Below are 20,844 nucleotides of genomic sequence, written 5' to 3' on the forward strand. Positions count from 1 at the left end.
CAGCACTGCTGGATCTCCACCAAGACAGACAGAGTGAAGGCAACTGACACCAAACATCTCTTTGTCCTAGCTTAAGGGAAGCTCACATCCCTCTCCGTAACAAACAGGGATGGGTACCAGGCACTGCTAACCTGGGAATATAAAGAAGAGGCAAAGACAAAGCAAGCAGCCTAGAGAAATACCACCACACTGAATTTCAGACACAGCCAAAAAATGAGAGACTGAAAGAAACAAAGAGACCCAATAATTTATTGGCAGAACTGAAAAGGGGCATTTGAAAACCACAGGGCTGACTCTCAACTGGGATGCTCCTCCCAGCTGCAGAGAGATTCATAATACTGGTATCCCTCAGCAAAAGGCTCTGATGTTGAGGCAGAATCCCAGAGATCCTGCGTGCCACGTAGAGAAAGACAGGAAAGTGCTGCAAGATGCGGCCCCAAGGGCCCGCCGCTAATTGAAAGGCTGCCTCCCGCCCCACTGCTAAAAAAAAGTTTGTGTAAGACAAAATCGGCCTCTATTGTCACCGCTGCTGGAGGGCTTCAGATGGATCCTTCCCCCAGGGAGGAGTGCGAGAGTGGCCCATGAGTCCCTTCAGAGTTCGGAGGGCACTCCCAGTGCTTTCAACACGGAGAGAGGAGCTTAGTGCCAACTCTTGTTCTCACAATGTGATTTTTGTGTTTCGAAAGCTTGAATTATCCCTGGAAAACAGAGGGAAGGAAAAAAGTGGTTAAAGATGTGCATTCCCTCAGATCACAGCACCTCCCCATTCTCCCCACCACAGCTACCAGTGTTGCCATCCCAGTACATCACCCAAAATCAACGCTTGTTACATCTCCCATGCAGATTTTCCTAACTACAAACTTCTCACACAAGTCAGCTGTCACTCCAGAACACTCCTAACAGGGAGATCCTGGTTCATACCCATTCAATGAGAAGAAAAAATTGTCGTCATCTGTGAGCAAAGCACAAAGCATGATAGAATGTGGAAACTTCCCTGATGGACTCTGGTGTTTAAACAACTTGCAAGGTCTCTTCCTTACCAAACATTTATCTTGGGGATTCTGCTTGAAGCACAAATACACTATCAGACCAAACTCCCCCTGCCTCTGTCCCTTGTATCTTGTAATATTGTCAACAAGTTTAGCTCTCTGAGCTCTCCTACCTTAAAAGAGTATCTAATCTGAAAAGGGTGTTTCCCTCAAGTTTAAATAGAAGAGTTTCTTCAGCAGCTTCTCCTCACTCAGCCACAAGCCTCAGGGACTATTGACCAAGGAAGGAGTGCTGGTCTACAACCTCCCTCAGTACAGTCTCATGGCACTGCAGCAACTGAACATGGGGCAGGTTACAGAAATCTGTTATTGCTTACTGCCAGCCTGTGAGCAGCAGCAACAGGCAAAGCATATTTCTACATTAATAGGTGGTGTGTTGGAAACAAAGGAGATAATAATTAACTTGAGAGGATAGGTTTGGCAACTTTTCCCATAAACAGGGACAGGGCTGTAAGTTGCCCAAGCCAAAACATTTACGGATGCCCCAGGACATACTACACCAAACTGCTGAAGAACAAAGGCAGCAACTTCAGCAGCAAGGTGCTGTGCAGGACTGTGAAATGGCACTCAAACCCTTGAGCTATCATTGTGTGTTGCCAGGAGCTGCATGGCACTGTACCAGCACAGGCTGGAACACCTCCAGGAGGTGGGCTGGAGAATTGCAAGAGCAGAAGGAAGTAAAAACCACTTTTTAGAGTTAAAAAGTTACTCTGCTATGACATGACAGCAAAAACCATGCTGGAGGCCATCTGCAGAAGGCTGGGGTTCACCTTTGCACTTGCCAGACGAGCAGGCTGGGCTGCCATTTGGGGAATGTGTTTCAGGATTCATTAACTGGATTCTGGTTTATTTGCAACAATGGTTTGGCTTTCTATGCTATACTGGACTTTCACCCGTGCCATCTACCTCAGGTAGCTCTTTAGTGGACATTTTCCCTACATTTTCCCTCCTCTTGCCTTTATTGGGCTGGGCCCTCTGCTCATCCATGCTCAGCACAGGCCACCCAATACAGCTGAGAGCTAAATGAACTCTGCCACTGTTTTCCTATACCCTTGGCACATTTGCTGCCTTCAGAGCCTGGTATGAAATGAAGTGAGCTAACTTCCTCTTCCAGAAGGACATGTGAATGTCATCTAACAATAACAACACTATCAAGTGCCTATGTAGCATTTTGTAAACACTGATCCTCACAAAAAGCCAAACTTGTGAGGAGAGAGAGATATTATTTTCATCCATGACTTCAGAGCAAGGTATGAGAACACTGCTTGCTCAATGCTGTGGAGGGAGGTTTTGGGATTCCCAGCAGCTCCTCAGAGCTCAGCTGTGTAGGTGCAGCTACATTCCACTGCCCAGTTACGGGAACTGGGCAGTGTAAATACTTCCTTCCAGTAGATTCCTCTGCTGTTGCACTCAGCAATACAGTGATCCCACTTGGCTACAATCAACCCAATTCTCATGGCCAGGCCTCTTGCTGGCCCTTCTTAAGGGCTGACTATCAGGGAAGGGGGCACTGCACGGAAAAACAATCTGAGCTGCGAGGCCCCCAGCAGCCCTGGGCTCACCCTGGCTATCTTCTCTGCACATCTTGGCTGACACTACCAGCAGTAGAGGGTGGTTGTCTCATTAGCCACAACATTATTATTTTTACCTACAGTGGATACTGTGTGTCCTTCCTGAACAAGCTTTTATCGGCCAATTAATTTATTCTGTTTCTTCTGTTAAAGAGCTGTGTGTCAGGTGCCTGTCTCAGTGTCCATCACCAGGATGTGCTTAGGATTTATTTACCACTCCATACCTGCTTACACTCAACCTCAGGCAACACACCCAAGCTGAAGACATACCTCTCAGCCTCCTGGGACTAGGTTTCGGACACAAGTGCCTCATACAGAGGGGAAGGACACGTTAGCAAAATAGCATACAGCATCTCAACAGAAAATGCTGCTTTCTGGTTAAAAAAACAAACAAACAAAACCCTAAAAAATAATTTTTACCTTTGGAGAAAAAACAAATAGCAGAACAGGCCCACCATCAGGCAAAAGAACACGCCAGCCCATGGGAAGAAGGTTGGAGGCTGAGAGGTATGCCATGAAGTCACATAGGAAGAAAGATGAGGCCCTACCCTGGGTGTGACAGAGGGAGGGGGAGCGTTCGATCAGCGGCCACTGCTGTTCACCAGGCCATGAAACTCCTCCCAGGCCCTGGCAAGCCAGAGGGAAATAAAATGAAATAAAAACCAAAAAATAGCACTTCAGATCAAAGGCTTCTTAACTTTTAACGAGAGCAGAAACATTCAATGACGTTTAAAAGGCACTTGTCTTCAGAGAGCAAGGCAATATTCTCTGATAGCCCTAGTGGATAGAAGCATCCTTAAAATCCAGCCAAACATCTGACAGCACAAGGCAGCTTTAGCGTTCTGCACAAGCATGAAGCGTTCCCACTGGCTGCTGGTGATAAAGCCACATTAATACCCAGAGACAGGTATGACCTTCCTAGTCACAAATGGAATATCCATTTCCTATTGCTCATAAAATAGCCCATGTTATGTCTTTCTGGAGGATTATCACATTCCTTGGCTGGTTAAACTCAGCCTCATGCTTTGCCACATACTGCATATGCAGGTAATCCCCCCAAAAGGGGCTTCTTTTAATGCCACACAGCTTAGTTCTTAGGAAATTCTTCGATCAGGCAGCAGAATCCAATTAGGAAGTCTCATTTCCTATTGTAAACCTGTGTTGTTAATGATGACCCAGTAAAAACATCACAAGTGTTTGAAATGAAAATGTTTTTAGGTAAGTTAGAGGGACAGGCCCAACACTGCATTCCCTGGTGGAGAACATTACTGACGGATGAAGGCAGCAGACTGAAAAATTGCTGTCGGTTTTATGAAGGCAGCATACTGAAAACCCTTTCAGGGAAAACATGCTGAGGTTAATGTGAGCATGAGTATTATCTTCTGGGATCAGAGACATCAAAGAACCTCATAGTTCTCCATGCCCAGCAAAACAGTACTGGTGGCTACAGCACATGCCAAGCAATTTTCTGAAACCACAGCATCCCATGGAGCTGAAGGAACCTCAAAGAGAGCCCAGGTCAATCATAAACTCAGACCACCCTCTAGATTTTTTTGCTGGTACTTCTCAGCTACTTCACATTTTGTTTTGTGCATTGCCTCATCAGGCGACTACAACACAACAGGTGAGTCCAGAAATGGAAACCCTGTGTTAGTCAGCACCTGTGCCAAAACCAGACCACCAACCTGGCTCTTATCTGAGCCCCAGAGTCAAGATCCCAAACAGCATTTGCAAAAGCAGCTCAGGTGTCACATGCTCTTTCCCAGCAAGTCATAGCCCAAATAAACAGAGACCTCAGGGTTCAACAGCCTCTCTCCAGAAGAAAGTTAGGGAGAAGAGAAACTCTGAATCTGAAGCCCTCTTAGTTGTTGGTCATCTTTGCACATTTCCAGACTTGTCAAAAAGTCTCCACCTTCATGTCTTGCCTCCAGCATCCCCTGTATCTCTACCACATTCCCATTGCCCACAATCACATTACTCTTTCCTCTCCCATAGTTCTCCCAAACTTGTAACTTCACAGCAGAAGGAATACAAGGGCAGATTACTTGTCAACATAATTGATAAATTATTACCCCTTTCACACTAGGGAGTACCTTATTCCAACATCCCAATAACATCATGCACAGTCCTTCATCTCTGTCCTCACAGACAAAGAGAAAAAGCTCTTCCAGCCAAGAATTTTTAATTCAAGACCCTCATACATATTATAGTACTAATGACTCCCAACTATCTGCTGACTTGACTGAAAAAATCCACCAGGATGTATCTGCCCTAATGTACCTAAACTACACTAGGAGAGCAAACTGCTCTCATTCCATACTGAACAAGGCTGCCAGCTAATTTCATCTGGCAGAATCTTTATGACCTGTGACATGCCAAAGGCACAGTGCCAGAGAGTCTAAGAGGTTATTTTTATGTATAGACATTTTTAGTACCTTATTGCCATACTGTCTGCACAGCGATCAGATACTCAGTGAATTGATCTCCAGCACTTAGATTATTCCCATTGAACAGATGGGAAATGGAAACCTTAGCAGGCTAAATAAAGCCAGCCAGTGCTGTTCTTCCTCACTTATTCCTGATCCACAACTGTTGAAACTTCCTACCTTCTTCCCCACTGCCCAGGGTCAGGACCCAAACAAGGCTCCCTTTAGCCCCAGCAAGTAAGTTGGAGGAAAAAGAAAAAGAATCCACTATCTCCCCCAAAAGAAAAAAAAAAAAAGAAAAAGAGGAAGACTTCAGCAAAAAGAGGAAGGACAGTCTCAGTTCCTTCAAGGGGCTTTCCAAATCATCATTGTGCAAGCAGCACTAGCTGTTTTCTGCAAACATTCTCAATTAAGTTCTAGCAGTTTGCTTCCAGTATTTCTCTGTGCAACCCTGCTCCTTACCCTCTCCTTCCCCAGTTAAGAAAGGATTCAGGGAGCTCAGAGTGCACTTACGGTACCTTACAAAGGGCAGCAAGGTCCTTCTCTTTTGCCAGCCCACGTGGAACCTCCCAGCACACTGCCCACTCACTACACTCTGCAGGTGTCCAGAGCAGCACAGCCTCTTTCTGGGTGCTTCCCCTGGGATTTGTTCACAAAAAGCCAAGAACTTTGTGACTAACAGTTTGAAAAAAAACCTAGGATAGTCTTCTAGCCTGAAATAATTATTTCACCTCTCTACAGTACCTGTAGCAATGGCAATATAACACAACTAAATAAATATGGCTAGATTTACCTCCTTGAAAAAAAAGTCCCATTAAATAAATAGGTTATAGGCACTTTTTAGGTAAGAGACAGACCACCAAGATAAGGAAGTGTTTCACCAAGTCATGGACGCTTCTGAATAAAGCATATTATGTTGATGGAGAATGAATCAGTGAATCCATAAATTCAAAGACCAGGTCTATGCAAGTGCTCTTGGACTTGAAGCACCTGGAAACATTACTGGAATTGGAAAATGGAGTGATAAATGAATGAAGCCAGTATTGCAGAGACTCAGGAGAAGAGGACAGCTATCAGATCTGGAACCTCACTGATCTCCTCTAGATTTTATTTCTGTTCTCAGACTTGAATGGATGAGGGTGAAACTGCAGCTCTAGAGCTGGCAAGACCCAAGGCAACCTGCCTTCCCTGACAGACATCAATGCGTGAGGGTCCCATCTGCAAACCATTCCTCTTTAGGCAAGGTTATCCCTGCTCGCTCCATTCAGGACACAGTCAAAGGCAAAGGTGACACAAGCAGAACAGCGGCATTGAGGAGTTCTCCTAAGGTTTTGGAAATTAGCAAGCAAATGGAAACCAGTGATATAAAACCACAGCAGTTACAGGATTAGCTGTTATTTCATCTGGCAGAATCTCTGCTGTGACAAGGAAGACCTCACAAGCACCCTACCACCAGCTTAGCGTCTCCTAAACACTGATCTTCTTGCCCAACACCTGCCACTTCCACAGGGATTTCTCTTCCAAATTCCTCACTTTTTTTGCCATTCCTCTCTTTTTGTCCTGAGAACCTCACCCCTGCAGTCTCCTTACAGTGCATTATTCTCTCCATAGGCTATCCTCTTGCTTCCTACCTACAATACACTCTGAGGCCATTTCCTCCAACTGCCTGCAGTGAAATGAACCCAGTGCCAGCTCTATTAAGATCAAACTATTCTTCTCATTTACTCGAGCCATCCCATTAGTTATCACTGGTGACTTTGAAAGGAAAGGATAGTTTTATACCCTGCTCAGCTCTCACTGCAGCAGGCACTTACGAATAAGCGAAGCTTTGTTTCCAGAAAAAGCAGCCTTGCTTTAGAGCTGACAGGACAATCCATAATGTCACACAGCAACCAAAACACTTCCACACCAGCCTGCACAGTGGCAACCTGCTGATGGCCACTGCTCTGGTCTCTCCTGGCACTGGAAGCAGTGTTGCTGAATTTGCCTGAGATTCCTGGATGATATTGTGGGTGAGAGTTCTCAACAAAGGAGATGGTCACTGACCACAGTGTGGAAAAGAAAGGCTGATAAGCCCAGGCAAGGCAAAGGTGTATGCAAGGCAGCCACGAACTTCGTGCTGCAATGCTCAAAGTCAAATGTGAAAGTGATCACTTCCCCTCCGCCCCTCTCCCAACTGCAGATACCTGAGTATTTTCAGTGGCTTTGCAGAGGCACGGCCAGGCTGTGGTTGGAAACATTCTGCTTAAAAAAAAGTGCACCTGCCACGGCAGCAAAAGAGGTTGGGTTTTTCCTTTAATTCCAAGCCACGGGAAGTACCACTGTCCATAAGCCACTGTCACTTTTGGACCTTGTCACCACCAAGGTTAAGAACACTGATGAACTGAACCCATTAAGTGGTTCACTGCATCCGAGCGCTCCTCTCTCAGTGCACCTCTGAGGGAACAAAGAGAAGCAATTTCTCTCCAGCTACTGAAACAAGGTAGCCCACAAAACGTCACATATGTTCTTCTCAGGTGTGCAGTGCTGGAGAATCTAAGGTACTATAAATCCCTTGAAATTAAGCAAAGTCCAAGAGATTGTTCTAGCTCTCCTAGCACAACTGGTAATTCATACTGACTAGGCTGACCCTTCTGCTCGCTGGGATTTAGGCAGCTTGTCAATATCACAAGCAAGAGAAAGGATAAACACAGGAAAATTACAATGAAAGATTTGCTTATCTAGCTAAATGCACGTGCTCCACCACTGAGAGCAGGAAGGACAGAATGCAGAACAGCTCCTTGGAACAGCTGTGACACAACAGGTACTTTTCAGATGCAGCTTGGCAGCACCACCACTTTCTGAAACAAAGGGGGCTGCAGCTTCACTAACAACTCATGAAAAATGGTGTGCAGAAATGATTTAATATAAAATACATCATCAAAAAAGGAATATACAAAACCTGAAACACAGGGCTCAAGTTCCACAGTGAGAGGCATGTTAGCAATTTCTACAGAAGCATTCATTTACAGTGTGTCAAAAGCTAATCCAGGTCAATTCACTTCCTAAAAGTCAAGGTTTTGAGAAATGCCTGTTCTTTTCTTGCTAAGCATGCTCCCTTCCCTGAAGCACAATCAATGCCAATCAAACCCCGCACATGAGCAGAGCTCTAGTGGAGAGATGCAGCCCATACAAATGAAAAATGCCACGAGCCCCCCCTCAAAAGGCAGCTCTGACAAAGCCTAGAGCACAGCTCTTCCATTAGAGCTTTTCATGAAACACAGCCAGAGTGTGAATATGGAGTACTGGCTAGAAAGCCCTCCCGAGTCATAAATCACATGGTACATGTGCAGCATAAGTGGAGTTTATTCATGACGGACAGTATTTCAACAGGACTTGATAGATGGGCGAGGAGAAGGAGCCAGACTTTATGGAGGATAGAACTAGTTACACAAGAGATTCTTTATTAGTGAGAGAACCTTAATGATACGAAGCTAAGCTAAGCCAAGCAGAATCAGACTGAAAAAGCTGGGGCTGGCCTGCTCTTCTCTGTCACAAAGCAATCACAGTCACCTCTCTGCAGCTGCTGCCCCTTGCTGCCTGCTGGTACCAGGCAAGAGAGGCACAAGAAGTTGGTCTGTGCATCGCTACTGACAGCAGTTCTGCTCTGAATTTACACCAGTGCCATTGGATGGAGATGCTGGAGAGCACGGCAATCAGACTGCTGCAGCTCCAGCGAGGTAATGGGAAAAAAGGGGCTTTCATGATGCCCTACATGGCAGAAGGTTAATTGCTTAGACCCACCTGACTGGGAGATCATCAAAGCAATTCCTGACTAACCCTCCTACCCACAGAAGAATGAGTGGGAGACAAGCCAGTTGGCCTCTCTTTAAGAATTGCTCCCAGCTGTAATCTGAGCTACTAAACTTGATACCTCCAACACCTGTTATTCTCAGACAAGCTCATTTTGCACCACACGTCAGCAGCACAAAATGAAACTTGGATGCTATGCAGGAAGAGAGGGCAGCAAGCACTGCATGCTACACTGGTGTAGGGAAATGAGGCCACACTACTGGATGCACCATCACTCATGGCCTTGCACCTGCCAGAGGAAAAACAAACATTGCTATAGCGGCATTCTCCGTGCTAGGAAGTGCTGGTGGTGATAGCTCACAAGGAAAAGGCCACATCATTCCCATTCTACACTTGCTACATGAACCACCACCACAGCTTAGGACAGCTGGCTCCATACACAGCTTTTACTACAGAGACTGAGAGCAGTCAAACACCTCCCTGCTCTCACCACAAAGCCGCATCACCACAGTCCAAAGTCTGCTGCTGCTGCTGAACAGGAGTAAAATATTCTGGTGTGTGTCCACATGAGCACGTTGCTATTTCCCTACATGGACAGAGAGTCCAGAGTGCCCTCTCCTGGCAAAAAGTGCATGAGAAACGTTAGTGGCAAAATCACGGAAAAAGTCATCTTCTTCCCTTCTCTCTCCCACGCACACAGGAGGGAAGGCCGCATGGAACACTAGAAGCCTATAGTGAAAATCTAGTTTCAACGAGATTTCTGTATAATTACTAGTGACCCACACTCAAAATTGGAAGCTAGCTGTCTGCCAGAACCAAGATCGATCCCACCAAATTGTCTAACAGCAGACTGACGACAGGGTGATTATGTGGAAAGAATAAGCCAGCATGATGAAAGAAAGTCATGAAAAATACTTGCACCTTCATTACAGGCAAGATTAGAAAGCTCTCTGCCCCATCAGTGTCTTATTCATTTCACTTATTTTTTTGTGCGCCCCTTTTCAAGTATTAATTTAACCAATATGACCTAATCAGTGTATTGGTTTATAATGCACAGAAGAAAAAAGAAAAACAACATATTACTCACCTCTAACTAATACCTATATATGCAATTTTTCGTCACTTTGTGGGAAATAAAAGTCACCCTGAATGGCCTGATATGGTAAGCTATAATACATTTATTTAAAAATACAGCTGTGCTCTCTGTGTACCATGATCTTCTAGTCTTGTTAAAGAGCCTCTGTCACCAGGGCCTGGAAGACTTAATATACGACGTTTATTATGATTAGAAATCATTTGTACAGCACTGTAAATTCACATAGCACTTTCCCGAGACCATTTATAAATCTAATGGCACTATAAATCCCTGTTAGCTTCCGCACTTTATCCCCCAGAATCTCTATTTATTCAAACGATTTGACACCCCCCCAGCGCAATCTCATCTTTGAATACATCGAGCCACAGTCCCACCCTGGCCTGCCCATGGCCCGAGTGACAGGCTGGGTGGATTGTTAAAATAACACTGAATCACGCATTTCAAAAGGAAAAGGTTTTGCTCGGGGAACCAAACACCCCCAAACAACAGCACGACGACGACAACACAGCAATTTGGCTTTCAAGGCGCGCCGGCAACAACTGCTGCTGTTTGCACTTCGGCTTGCAGGAACAGCCCTAACGCGCACAAGCGCTTCTGCCAACGCCCGTGCCGTGCACCGAGCCGCTCAAGCACGCATGCAACCTGCTGCACCCCCCTGGCCAGCACACGTACTTGATGCTATCGGTGTGGGTTTTATATTCCATGATGGTGTTGGGAGGTAGGTTGAGCACTCTTCGTAACGTGTCGCGTATCCGGGCTGTCGTGGCCTGGTCGCTGGCTGTCTTGTTCCATATGGAGATGATGTCCTCCTGCGGAACGGCACGGGAGGGAGGGAGGGCTAAGCACGGCACACTTGTGGCGGCCCTGCCACATAGAAACACGGTTCTCAAAAGCACTCACCTGGAATCGGACAGAGACGACGGCCCCACAGATTTCTTCCCCCACCATGAACTGCTCTCCCAACATTGCCAGAATAAGATTTTCCCAGCACCGTGACGCTAAGCCCTTCCGCAGACGGATAATCCATTTACCACCATTTTTGTTGGCATCATCCTAGGAAGAGGGGAAATAAATTGATTTGTTTTCTCCTAGCTATTTTTCTGCTACCCACAAGACAGCAGAGCCACAAACAGGAGCAGATATTGATTAGGTGGGACAAGAAAGGTATTTTCAAGCAAAAGTGTTTTATTTCACTTCTCCCCCACATAAGCAGAGACAGAGGAAAACCACTTACTTTGAATACTAAGTACTTGAAACAACTGCCCGCAGTCTTCCAGAGAAGTTCTATGCTCTGATGACTTGAGTTCTAGTGTTTTGATCCCACTAGCAAAGACTAACCCCAACCTGCCAATCTGCACAGACCCAGAGGCAAGGACTGGAAAACTACTCCTAAACCTGAGACTGATTTGCCATTTATCTAATCCCCTGTATATGTAGTTCTGCTTGTAAAACAAGATTCCTGTAAAACAGGAGAACCCCCACATCACAGAGCATGGAAGGCCAGGAAAGAGTTTGCAAAATGGTATTTTAAAAGGAAGCAAAAAATTGATAAACATTTTCCTTCCACGCTTCCAGGAATGGGCTCACAAGCTGTGTTAACACAGAAAGGACCACTCTGTTCTCTGAGAACTACTGACATTATCACACATCACACAGATGAACGTTTGCTCCAGACTGCAGTGACCCAGGGAAATAACCAAAATGAGGGGAGAGAGTAAAAGAAAAATTTTATGCTAAGCACCAAGTCTGTCACCTCAATGTTGTGATTCTGTATCTTGGAGCTGACAAAGAGCTGGAAACTGCTCCAGCCTCCCCTGCTCCCCAGAACGCACAGCTGTGTCAAAGAGCAGCTCCTCCTCTGTGCATTGTGACATTCTCTGGTACAACACTGTAGCTGGGAAATCTTACAAGGTGAGAGGGGAACAAATTCCATCCACAGCCGAAGACAGAGAGGTAGGAACAAGTCAAAGAGGTGGCAGTTAGGAAAGGTAAGGGAAGACAGGTCTAGGACAGAAACAGAGAACAAAAGATGATTCAGAGGGGACTGCACAAAACAGGGCATCCCTCTCCAAATCCCCAGCAATCCCCTCTGCCAAGCTGGGACACACCTTGAAGATGCCAGGCAAGGCAGCCCAACCCTTCTTAGTGAAACAAAGTTAATTTTATCTTAGCCTTAAAGCTTCTCTAGGGCTCAGATAAAACTAAACATTTGTCTGCTCTCTGAGACAGCAAGTGCTAACGAAGCAATCCTGAGGAAACATGGAAGTGTCAGCATAACAGCAGCATTCACCTGACTCCTACTTTTCAGGCATGTGCTGGATCGAAAGGGGAAGGCGTCAGCTCCAAATCTCAAAGCATAACAGGAGCCATCCAAAGCAACACAAGTTCTAGGAATGTGGCAGAATCTTGTGAGAAGCAAATTGGTTTCTGTAAAGTACCCTTGTTTTCCAGGTTGTGAACATCACAGCCTTTAGACTGAGAGTTGGGTTTAACTCCTCAAACTTTCCACAATGACTAATGGGCATCAGAAGAGAGTGATATTGCTAAAAATATCTGAAATGTGGCTTAAGCAGGTCCAAGGCTACAGAGAGAGCAGTGATTGGGAGGCAGATGCTGTATCATGTGCTTTCTGGTTGTTAGTTTTCTTTCAGGTTAAACAAGCTTCTGTTCAGTCAAGCATTTGATTTTCCTTCACGAGAATAATAATGAACTGCAGCCCAGTAAATCACAAGGGAATATTATGCTTAGTGCTTCTGGCTTTACCAGAAAAGGCACAGATGGATACAGAAAAAGATCCGAGCTACACACAGGCACATAAGTACCTACAAGCATGACAGTAACTAAGGACTGGTGTGGAAGAGAAAGAAACATAAACAAAGCCCTACGAAGCATGCAGCAATGGAAGGCCAGAAGTGAGACCTCAGGTCCTCTTCTAAAAATATAAGAAGGAAGTAGGGCCAGAAATAAAAATACCAAAGAACCTCTCTACCTCCATCTTAAAATGTATTCCAGGAAATGCTTCACAGAAATTCTGGAATCATCAACTTGAGGACTCTCTGGTCGACACATTGTCTGAGGAACTTGCTCACCAGGAGTCCCAAAGAGGGTTAAACATTTTATATAAATAGTAACTGGCTATAAAACACCTTGCTTAAATATTTGCTAATGAGGGTCACATATAAATTTCTCAGGACCAAGCAGTATAATTAGGTACTTCAGAGAAACACATAAAATCCTCATATTGTGAATGCTATTGGTCATTGCTGGAAGCAGGCCAGGAACTGGAAGAATGATTTGCTGGCCAAAGACTTTTTAAAATTTCTTTCAGCAGATCTGGATATAAATAGAAAGTCAAAGTGCCCTGGAACAAAAGCAAAACAAAACAAAACCAAAAAACCAAACCAAACCAAACAACAAAAAACAACTCCAAAAGCAAACCAAAAACACAAAAAAAAGAAGAAAAGCAAATAAAAGGCAATTTTTTTTCCCATTTCCAGCTCCTTGACTGAAAAAGGAGGGTTGGAGGCAGCTATAAGGTGCAAGTGCCTACAGCGGGAGGCACAGAGCTGAGATGGGGCACCCCCTCCTTTGGGTTTGCAGTTCAGCAACCTTTGTGGGGCTGCAGCCAGGAACTTCCCCATCCTCCCTCTCTGGCAGCAGGACTGTTGGGTTACATGGGACAGAGTTCTGAGGACAAGTTTACAGAAAACCCAGACGAAGGAATTTCACCCAAGAAAATCAAATGGAGTGCCATTTAATGACAAGAGTCTTTCCACTGTAAAAGGTTCCCTCCAAAACATTGTGAGAAAATACCAAGGCAGAAATGAGAGCTCCAACTCACCTCCCACATGGGTTTGATGCCCTCTTTGAAAAGATGGAAGTCACTGTGGCCTGTCAGGTCCCCAGGACGTACCATGTGACTGTAAAACCGCCAGAACTGTTCCACCTGCAACAACACCAACCACACAATGAGGCTGCTCAAACTGTTCACAGTCAAGATTTCTACAGAAACACACTGCCATTTTTACACCAGCTCTCCAGAGCCACCTTCTCCTCCTCTCTTCTACTCTCTTGTCACTGGGGTGTTGATGAGGCAACACAAAAGGAAACAGTAGTGTCAGAGCTCGGGTGCCTGCTTCTGACTGGCTCCATTACCAGGTGACCACTTGAAACATTCAACAGGCGCCTCCAAAGTCACTCAGTGTTTGTCTGAAGAAATCTATGCTAAGGTAATAGCTGCTTTGCAGAACAGTTCCAAACACATCTTTTAACTCCTACTGCCCAAACTTTCAATCATTGGGTATGTGCCAAATGCATAAGCTACAGCCAAGCCTCTTCACCCTGCATAACCACTGCTCTCTGTGACCATGGAAACTGCAGAAGCCTTCAAATAAGACTTTTTTTTAAAATTTAATTTTACTGTATACAGATTTTAAGACAAAGTATGCATTCTGGTGCTAGTTTAAGACCAGGAGGCACTATTCAGAGTTTTCATTTATATACCTCTTATTTCCTTTTTACAATCTGCCATGGTACAGTTGGACCACTTCACTTCAACCAGTTCCATGCTGGGACCCCTGTGTCTGCTTGAGATAATCTGACTTTTTATAGCTCTTCAAAGTAGCGTATTTATCTTTTGAGAATCTCTGAGAGAGGATGGATCTTTAAAATGAAACAAGGCAGTGGAAGAGACTACACTGATTTCCATATTTTAAGAAGACCCCACTCGGTAAGACAACAGCTATTAAGCAGACCATCAGAGCAGCTGGAGGGGTCAGACATCAAACCAAGCACTTTATCAGACACCTTAATGACTCAGTCAGCGCTAGGAATTCCACTCCAATCTGTGACCTTTGCCATCCAGGCTGGAATTTGCTTCTATAGCCAATAAAATTATGAACCAAGACTGAGGAGGGGTCAAAAGCAATCTATTTTTGTCAGGCACGTCCAAACATCCGTGGGGAAATCACACTCCCACAGTGAGGGAACCTGCCCTCTAGTGGTTCACGTTACACAGCTTTTGGAGCTTTCCACTGAAAAGCCAAGAATAAATCTGAACCCAGACTTAGCTAGACAATTCTTTTTGAAGTTTGCTCATCCATCTCCTTAAACAGAATTTGAACCCAAACACATTATCAGATATGTTGGCCAGTCTCTCTCCATACTAACAGAACTGCAGCACTTCCAGCCGACAATGGCCCCCACAAAGTCTCTGTAGCAAAGAGCAGACAACAGAATATTCAACACTATGTTCTTCCTCTAGGGAGCTAAAAATCAATGCTAAGTCTACACTGATTTATCAGGCACACCTCGAGCAGTGGTGCAGTGTGCACAGAGCACACCACGAGCAGCAGTGCAGTGTGCACAGAGCACACCACGAGCAGCGGTGCAGTGTGCACAGAGCACACCACGAGCAGCGGTGCAGTGTGCACAGAGCACACCACGAGCAGCAGTGCAGTGTGCACAGAGCACACCACGAGCAGCGGTGCAGTGTGCACAGAGCCCACCACGAGCAGCAGTGCAGTGTGCAGAGAGCACACCATGAGCAGCAGTGCAGGGTGTGCACAGAGCCCACCACGAGCAGCAGTACAGGGTGTGCACAGAGCCCACCACGAGCAGCAGTGCAGTGTGCACAGAGCACACCACGAGCAGCGGTGCAGGGTGTGCACAGAGCACACCACGAGCAGCAGTGCAGTGTGCACAGAGCACACCACGAGCAGCAGTGCAGTGTGCACAGAGCACACCACGAGCAGCGGTGCAGGGTGTGCACAGAGCCCACCACGAGCAGCAGCGCGGTGTGCACAGAGCCCACCACGAGCAGCAGTACAGGGTGTGCACAGAGCCCACCACGAGCAGCGGTGCAGGGTGTGCACAGAGCACACCACGAGCAGCGGTGCAGTGTGCACAGAGCACACCACGAGCAGCGGTGCAGTGTGCACAGAGCCCACCACGAGCAGCAGTGCAGTGTGTGCACAGAGCACACCACGAGCAGCAGTGCAGTGTGCACAGAGCACACCACGAGCAGCGGTGCAGTGTGCACAGAGCACACCACGAGCAGCGGTGCAGTGTGCACAGAGCACACCACGAGCAGCGGTGCAGTGTGCACAGAGCACACCACGAGCAGCGGTGCAGTGTGCACAGCGCCCACCACGAGCAGCGGTGCAGTGTGCACAGAGCCCACCACGAGCAGCGGTGCAGTGTGCACAGAGCACACCACGAGCAGCGGTGCAGTGTGCACAGAGCCCACCACAAGAAGCAGTGCAGTGCATGCAGAGGCCACCACGAGCAGCAGTGCAGGGTGTGCACAGAGCCCACCACGAGCAGCGGTGCAGTGTGCACAGAGCACACCACGAGCAGCGGTGCAGTGTGCACAGAGCACACCACGAGCAGCGGTGCAGGGTGTGCACAGAGCACACCATGAGCAGCGGTGCAGTGTGCACAGAGCCCACCACGAGCAGCGGTGCAGTGTGCAGAGAGCCCACCACAAGCAGTGGTGCAGTGTGCACAGAGCCCACCACGAGCAGCGGTGCAGTGTGCACAGAGCCCACCACGAGCAGCAGTGCAGGGTGTGCACAGAGCCCACCACGAGCAGCGGTGCAGTGTGCACAGAGCACACCACGAGCAGCGGTGCAGTGTGCACAGAGCACACCACGAGCAGCAGTGCAGGGTGTGCACAGAGCACACCATGAGCAGCGGTGCAGTGTGCACAGAGCACACCACGAGCAGCGGTGCAGTGTGCACAGAGCACACCACGAGCAGCGGTGCAGTGTGCACAGAGCACACCACGAGCAGCGGTGCAGTGTGCACAGAGCACACCACGAGCAGCGGTGCAGTGTGCACAGAGCCCACCACGAGCAGCGGTGCAGTGTGCACAGAGCCCACCACGAGCAGCGGTGCAGCGTGCACAGAGCCCACCACGAGCAGCGGTGCAGTGTGCACAGAGCCCACCACGAGCAGCGGTGCAGTGTGCACAGAGCACACCACGAGCAGCGGTGCAGTGTGCACAGAGCCCACCACAAGAAGCAGTGCAGTGCATGCAGAGGCCACCACGAGCAGCAGTGCAGGGTGTGCACAGAGCACACCACGAGCAGCGGTGCAGGGTGCACAGAGCCCACCACGAGCAGCAGTGCAGTGCATGCAGAGGCCACCACGAGCAGCGGTGCAGTGTGCACAGAGCCAGCAGGACCACGCTGTGCCTGAGTGAGGTGGGGACAGCAGGGGTACTCACGGAGGCAAAGGTGCCGATCTGTTTGATGTTCTGTTCGTAACTCTGGGAGCTGGTGGGCCGCCCGGGGGTCCGTCGGGAGTACCAGAAGGTGTAGTTATACTGCAAGGGGTGCTCAGCTGGCCCCGGGACCACAGCCTGCAGGACAGAAAAGCTTGTTTACCTGTATGCTCCTCTAAAAAGGGGAATTATTACATTTACAGCATATAAAAGCGACCATTCAAGCCATCACAGGCACCATTACTGATTTTTTTTTTTTTAGTCCTGTGCCTGTCTCAAAGGAAAAAAAAGGACAAACTAAAAAGGGAAATCTGAGACCTTTAACTTTTTCAAATTAAGGGAAAAAAAAAAAAAAGACACTCTCCTCCTCCAGGAAGGATAAACCCCACTTATAATGAACCATGATTCAAATGCAATTAAAACTCGGGTGACACCAACTGCCTTAAGCAACCAACACCCCAGTGCTCTGGGAAGATTAATCTAAGAACTTGTTATGTCAGCTTTGGCAGAACCTATCACCAGCAGTGGGCAGCGATCACTTTTAAACTTCCAAAATACTAATTTCTTATTAAAAATACTTCTAATGAGCACAAAAGAAGCTAATGAGAGCTCATTAGCCAGGAGTCAAAACTTACAGAGAAAACCCCAATCAAAGCCCTTATCTTGTACTACTTGACGTTGTTACAGGAGTTACCAGGGCTTAAGTCTCTCCTTTCCTCTTGACTATGGCAAGTTTACAAGGGTTGCATTACTTTACACAGAGCAGTTTTCCTAAACACAAGATGAAAAAAAACAACCTAAACCAGGAGAGATATATGCCTTATGCATTCTTGATGAGGCTACATTACACACAGGGACACATCCTAAAAGTTATTTCAACAGTGTCCCAAATACTACATGCTAAACCACCTTCAAGCCATTACTCTCCTGCCAGACAGGAGTCCTCTCCCCATGTCCTCTTCCAAACTTGTTTTTTGATGAAAATAAAGCTTTATTTCTCATTTCCATTCAAAAGCCTGGCAAGGATACATGCTATGTTAGTGAAGGGAGCATTCACCCCAGATGAGAGACCTCCAAAAGGGACATAAAATTACTGAAACCAAACATAGTCCCTCTGTCTTCACTGCAGCAGTAACGATGCACTGAGGCCACAGCCCTCCAAGACGTATTCTCCTTATCCCTGAACTGAGGATTGACTCCCTAGCACTGCCACACCATGCCCTGGCAGTGCAGTGCAGATGCCAGCACCATACCTTCCTCTTGGTAGTACTCTGTGGTTTCTCACGATCATTCTTTTCCTTCTCACTGTCTTTCTGTGTGTTATTTTCCTCATTCTGGTCATGGTCTCCACTATCATCATCTTTCAATCTGGTAAAGAAAAATAACAGAGAGCCATCACACAGGTGAGTAGGTTCACACCAAGCCCAGGTAGTTACCTGCTCCAAAGCTCCTCTGTGGTACAAGGGCCACAAGAGTTTGGAAATCTACACTTGACAACCCACACAATAAAAACTACTTCTACTTTCATGCCCATCACAGGCATCTTAGGCACACACTTTTAAGCTGAAGTGAACCACGAAACAGCTTTTTAGAACAAGCTCAAGTAGATCGTGCTAGATACTGATCTGCCACAGGAAACCCCAGTTACCTGTTAGGGTTCCCTGCTATTCAGGGGGCCCACATGAAGACCTGTCACTGTACCTCTGCTGACTCTTGCCCACCCCGCTCCCCACGCCCCTCAGCACAGCAGAAGCAGCGCCTCGGGCGAGCAGACACCGCGCCAGCACCCAGCACCCCACAGATTTCTCCGCCCGCCCCATTCCCTGCGAAGGGCCGGAAAAGGCAAGAGACAAGCGGGGCCACGAGGAGGCCCGCGACTCCCCCGGTGCGGGACTGCCGCTGGCCCACCGCCCACACCTCTCGGCCCCGCGTCCCCTCGGGGCCCGGCCGGGCCCCGGCTGCAGGGACGGGGCTGTGCGTGGCCCCGTGACTCATCGCGTCTCGCCCGCCCGGCGCCGAGGCAGCAGCGGGAGGCGCCCGCGGAGCCCGGGGCCGTGCAAGCCCCGCACCGAGGGTCGGTCGGGGGGGGCTCGGGCTGACACTCACGCGTCGAATTTGTTGTTCATCGTCGCTCGCTGCCGCCGCCACCCCCGTTCGCCTTAGCGACTTCCGCCCTGCTGGGTCCGCCGACGAAAACCTTCCGCCTTCCGCCGCTTCCGGCGGCTCCGCCATAACCTCCCGCGTTTCCCCCCGGAGCCGTAACACTGCGCACGGCGGGCGGAGAGGGGAGCGCGCTGCCGGGAGCGCCCCTCAGGGCAGGGCCGCCATCTTGGGTGTGGCGTTGTTGGCCAGAGACCGAACCGGAGCGGTACAAATTATTCATACAATTAATTTTGCTCCGGTAAATACACTTTGAAGAATCAGACAGTTACCCTGTTCAAAGGGTTTTCCCACATTGCCTTCTGTGCCAGCTGGTGACAGGGAACCCCAGCTCGATGCCCTCCCCATCGGTCTTTCCTTCATGTACAGTGAGGGATGGCACAGAAAACGGGAAAAATGTCCCAGTAGAGAACCTGCAAGCTCCTGAAGTGATAATGGACGGTTCATAGAGGATAAGGGCGATAGTTCCTCCTTTAGCATCTCTTGTACTCCAAGAATCTGTTCCCACCTTACTCCATGAGCACAGAGTCTGTTCACAGGGCTTTGCAAATCTCTGACCAATAATTTCTTCTATATGTTAGAGTTAGTAAATAGAGTTCTGAGTGATGTAGTTTCTGTATCAATTTGTGATGTGGAAAGAGTCAGAAAATTCATTGCCTATATAATCCAGGTACTCATGCTAAGCCAGCAAAGCAAGAACCCCTATTAAATCACACAATATTACAACTTGGTGTACCTCAGTCTATGTAAAACTTATTTATGCTAAACAATTAATATCTCTCATCAGTCTGTCGATCAGGAACATGAAAAAAATGGTATTCAGCATATATAGGGCACCACACATCCTCTGCCCAATAGTGTATGAGTGTATTCTTCCTTGTAAAACACAGTAATGTAACGCTGGTATTCTTACCTTACTATTTGGAAGTAAAGGCAATGGGTGTCTCAGCAATATCCCTGAAATCCCAGTAGTATGGCAGAACAGGGAAAAGGGCCCCCCAAGTCCTCCAGTGGTCCTCCCACCCTGTTGTCTTACAGGCTCAAACCTGTGTTCATAACCTTAGAAGACATGGAAAATGATTTAGAAATAAATAGTAGCAGAAATAGTTCAAAAAATCATAAAGAATTTCCTGGTTGGTAACAAAATTGAACCCTAAATGGGTTCTGTGTGCTCTGAAGACCAGCAGTTTACCAAAATATTTCAGAAAGAATGTGTTACGCAAATCACTATGGAGACCTGCTCATACAAAGATCCTTTTCACAGAATCAAAAACTAATGACTTAAGTTGCTAAGATATCAATCACTCACTTGAAATTGCCCAATGCAAGTGCCAAGTAATTACTATGGGGTGAGAAACAGGGTCACACTTTGTTACCTCCTACTTAATAGCTTATTTAGAAATTATTAGGCACTCCTAAAGATTGATTTTAGAACACCAGAGGATGCAGTAATTACAGTTATCAAACTTAAAAAAGAATGATCACTAAACCCCATTGAAGCAGGGGCTTCACACTGATCAAAACC

The 20,844-nt window shown here is 47.3% G+C and overlaps 1 protein-coding gene across 2 annotated transcripts; it reads right to left on the reverse strand.

Annotated features, from left to right (window-relative positions):
• Positions 1-227: 227 nt before the first annotated feature.
• EIF4E2 (eukaryotic translation initiation factor 4E family member 2) lies at positions 228-19,416 on the reverse strand. 2 transcript variants are annotated; one of them, XM_040073901.2, is made up of 8 exons: positions 19,266-19,416; positions 18,413-18,527; positions 17,163-17,297; positions 13,776-13,880; positions 10,835-10,987; positions 10,607-10,743; positions 3,169-3,247; positions 228-698 (listed from the first exon to the last, which is right to left on the reverse strand). In XM_040073901.2, the coding sequence occupies exons 1-7, from the start codon at positions 19,283-19,285 to the stop codon at positions 3,202-3,204; spliced, it is 711 nt and encodes a 236-aa protein (XP_039929835.1). In that variant the 5' UTR covers positions 19,286-19,416; the 3' UTR covers positions 228-698; positions 3,169-3,201. The 2 variants fall into 2 exon arrangements, with proteins under 2 accessions (XP_039929835.1, XP_039929836.1); XM_040073902.2 differs by lacking the exon at positions 3,169-3,247.
• Between the last annotated feature and the right edge of the window lie 1,428 nt (positions 19,417-20,844).

This window comes from Hirundo rustica, chromosome 10 (genome assembly GCF_015227805.2).
Source record: "Hirundo rustica isolate bHirRus1 chromosome 10, bHirRus1.pri.v3, whole genome shotgun sequence".
NCBI lineage: Eukaryota > Metazoa > Chordata > Aves > Passeriformes > Hirundinidae > Hirundo > Hirundo rustica.

Bases quoted from the DNA above. Each gene is read 5' to 3' on its own strand.
- EIF4E2 (XM_040073901.2), bottom strand. From the start codon at position 19,285: ATGAACAACAAATTCGACGC. The intron at 18,528-19,265 runs GTGAGTGTCAGC...TTTCTTTACCAG, and splicing joins ATGAACAACAAATTCGACGC to ATTGAAAGATGATGATAGTG. The intron at 17,298-18,412 runs GTATGGTGCTGG...TCTGTCCTGCAG, and splicing joins AGAGTACTACCAAGAGGAAG to GCTGTGGTCCCGGGGCCAGC.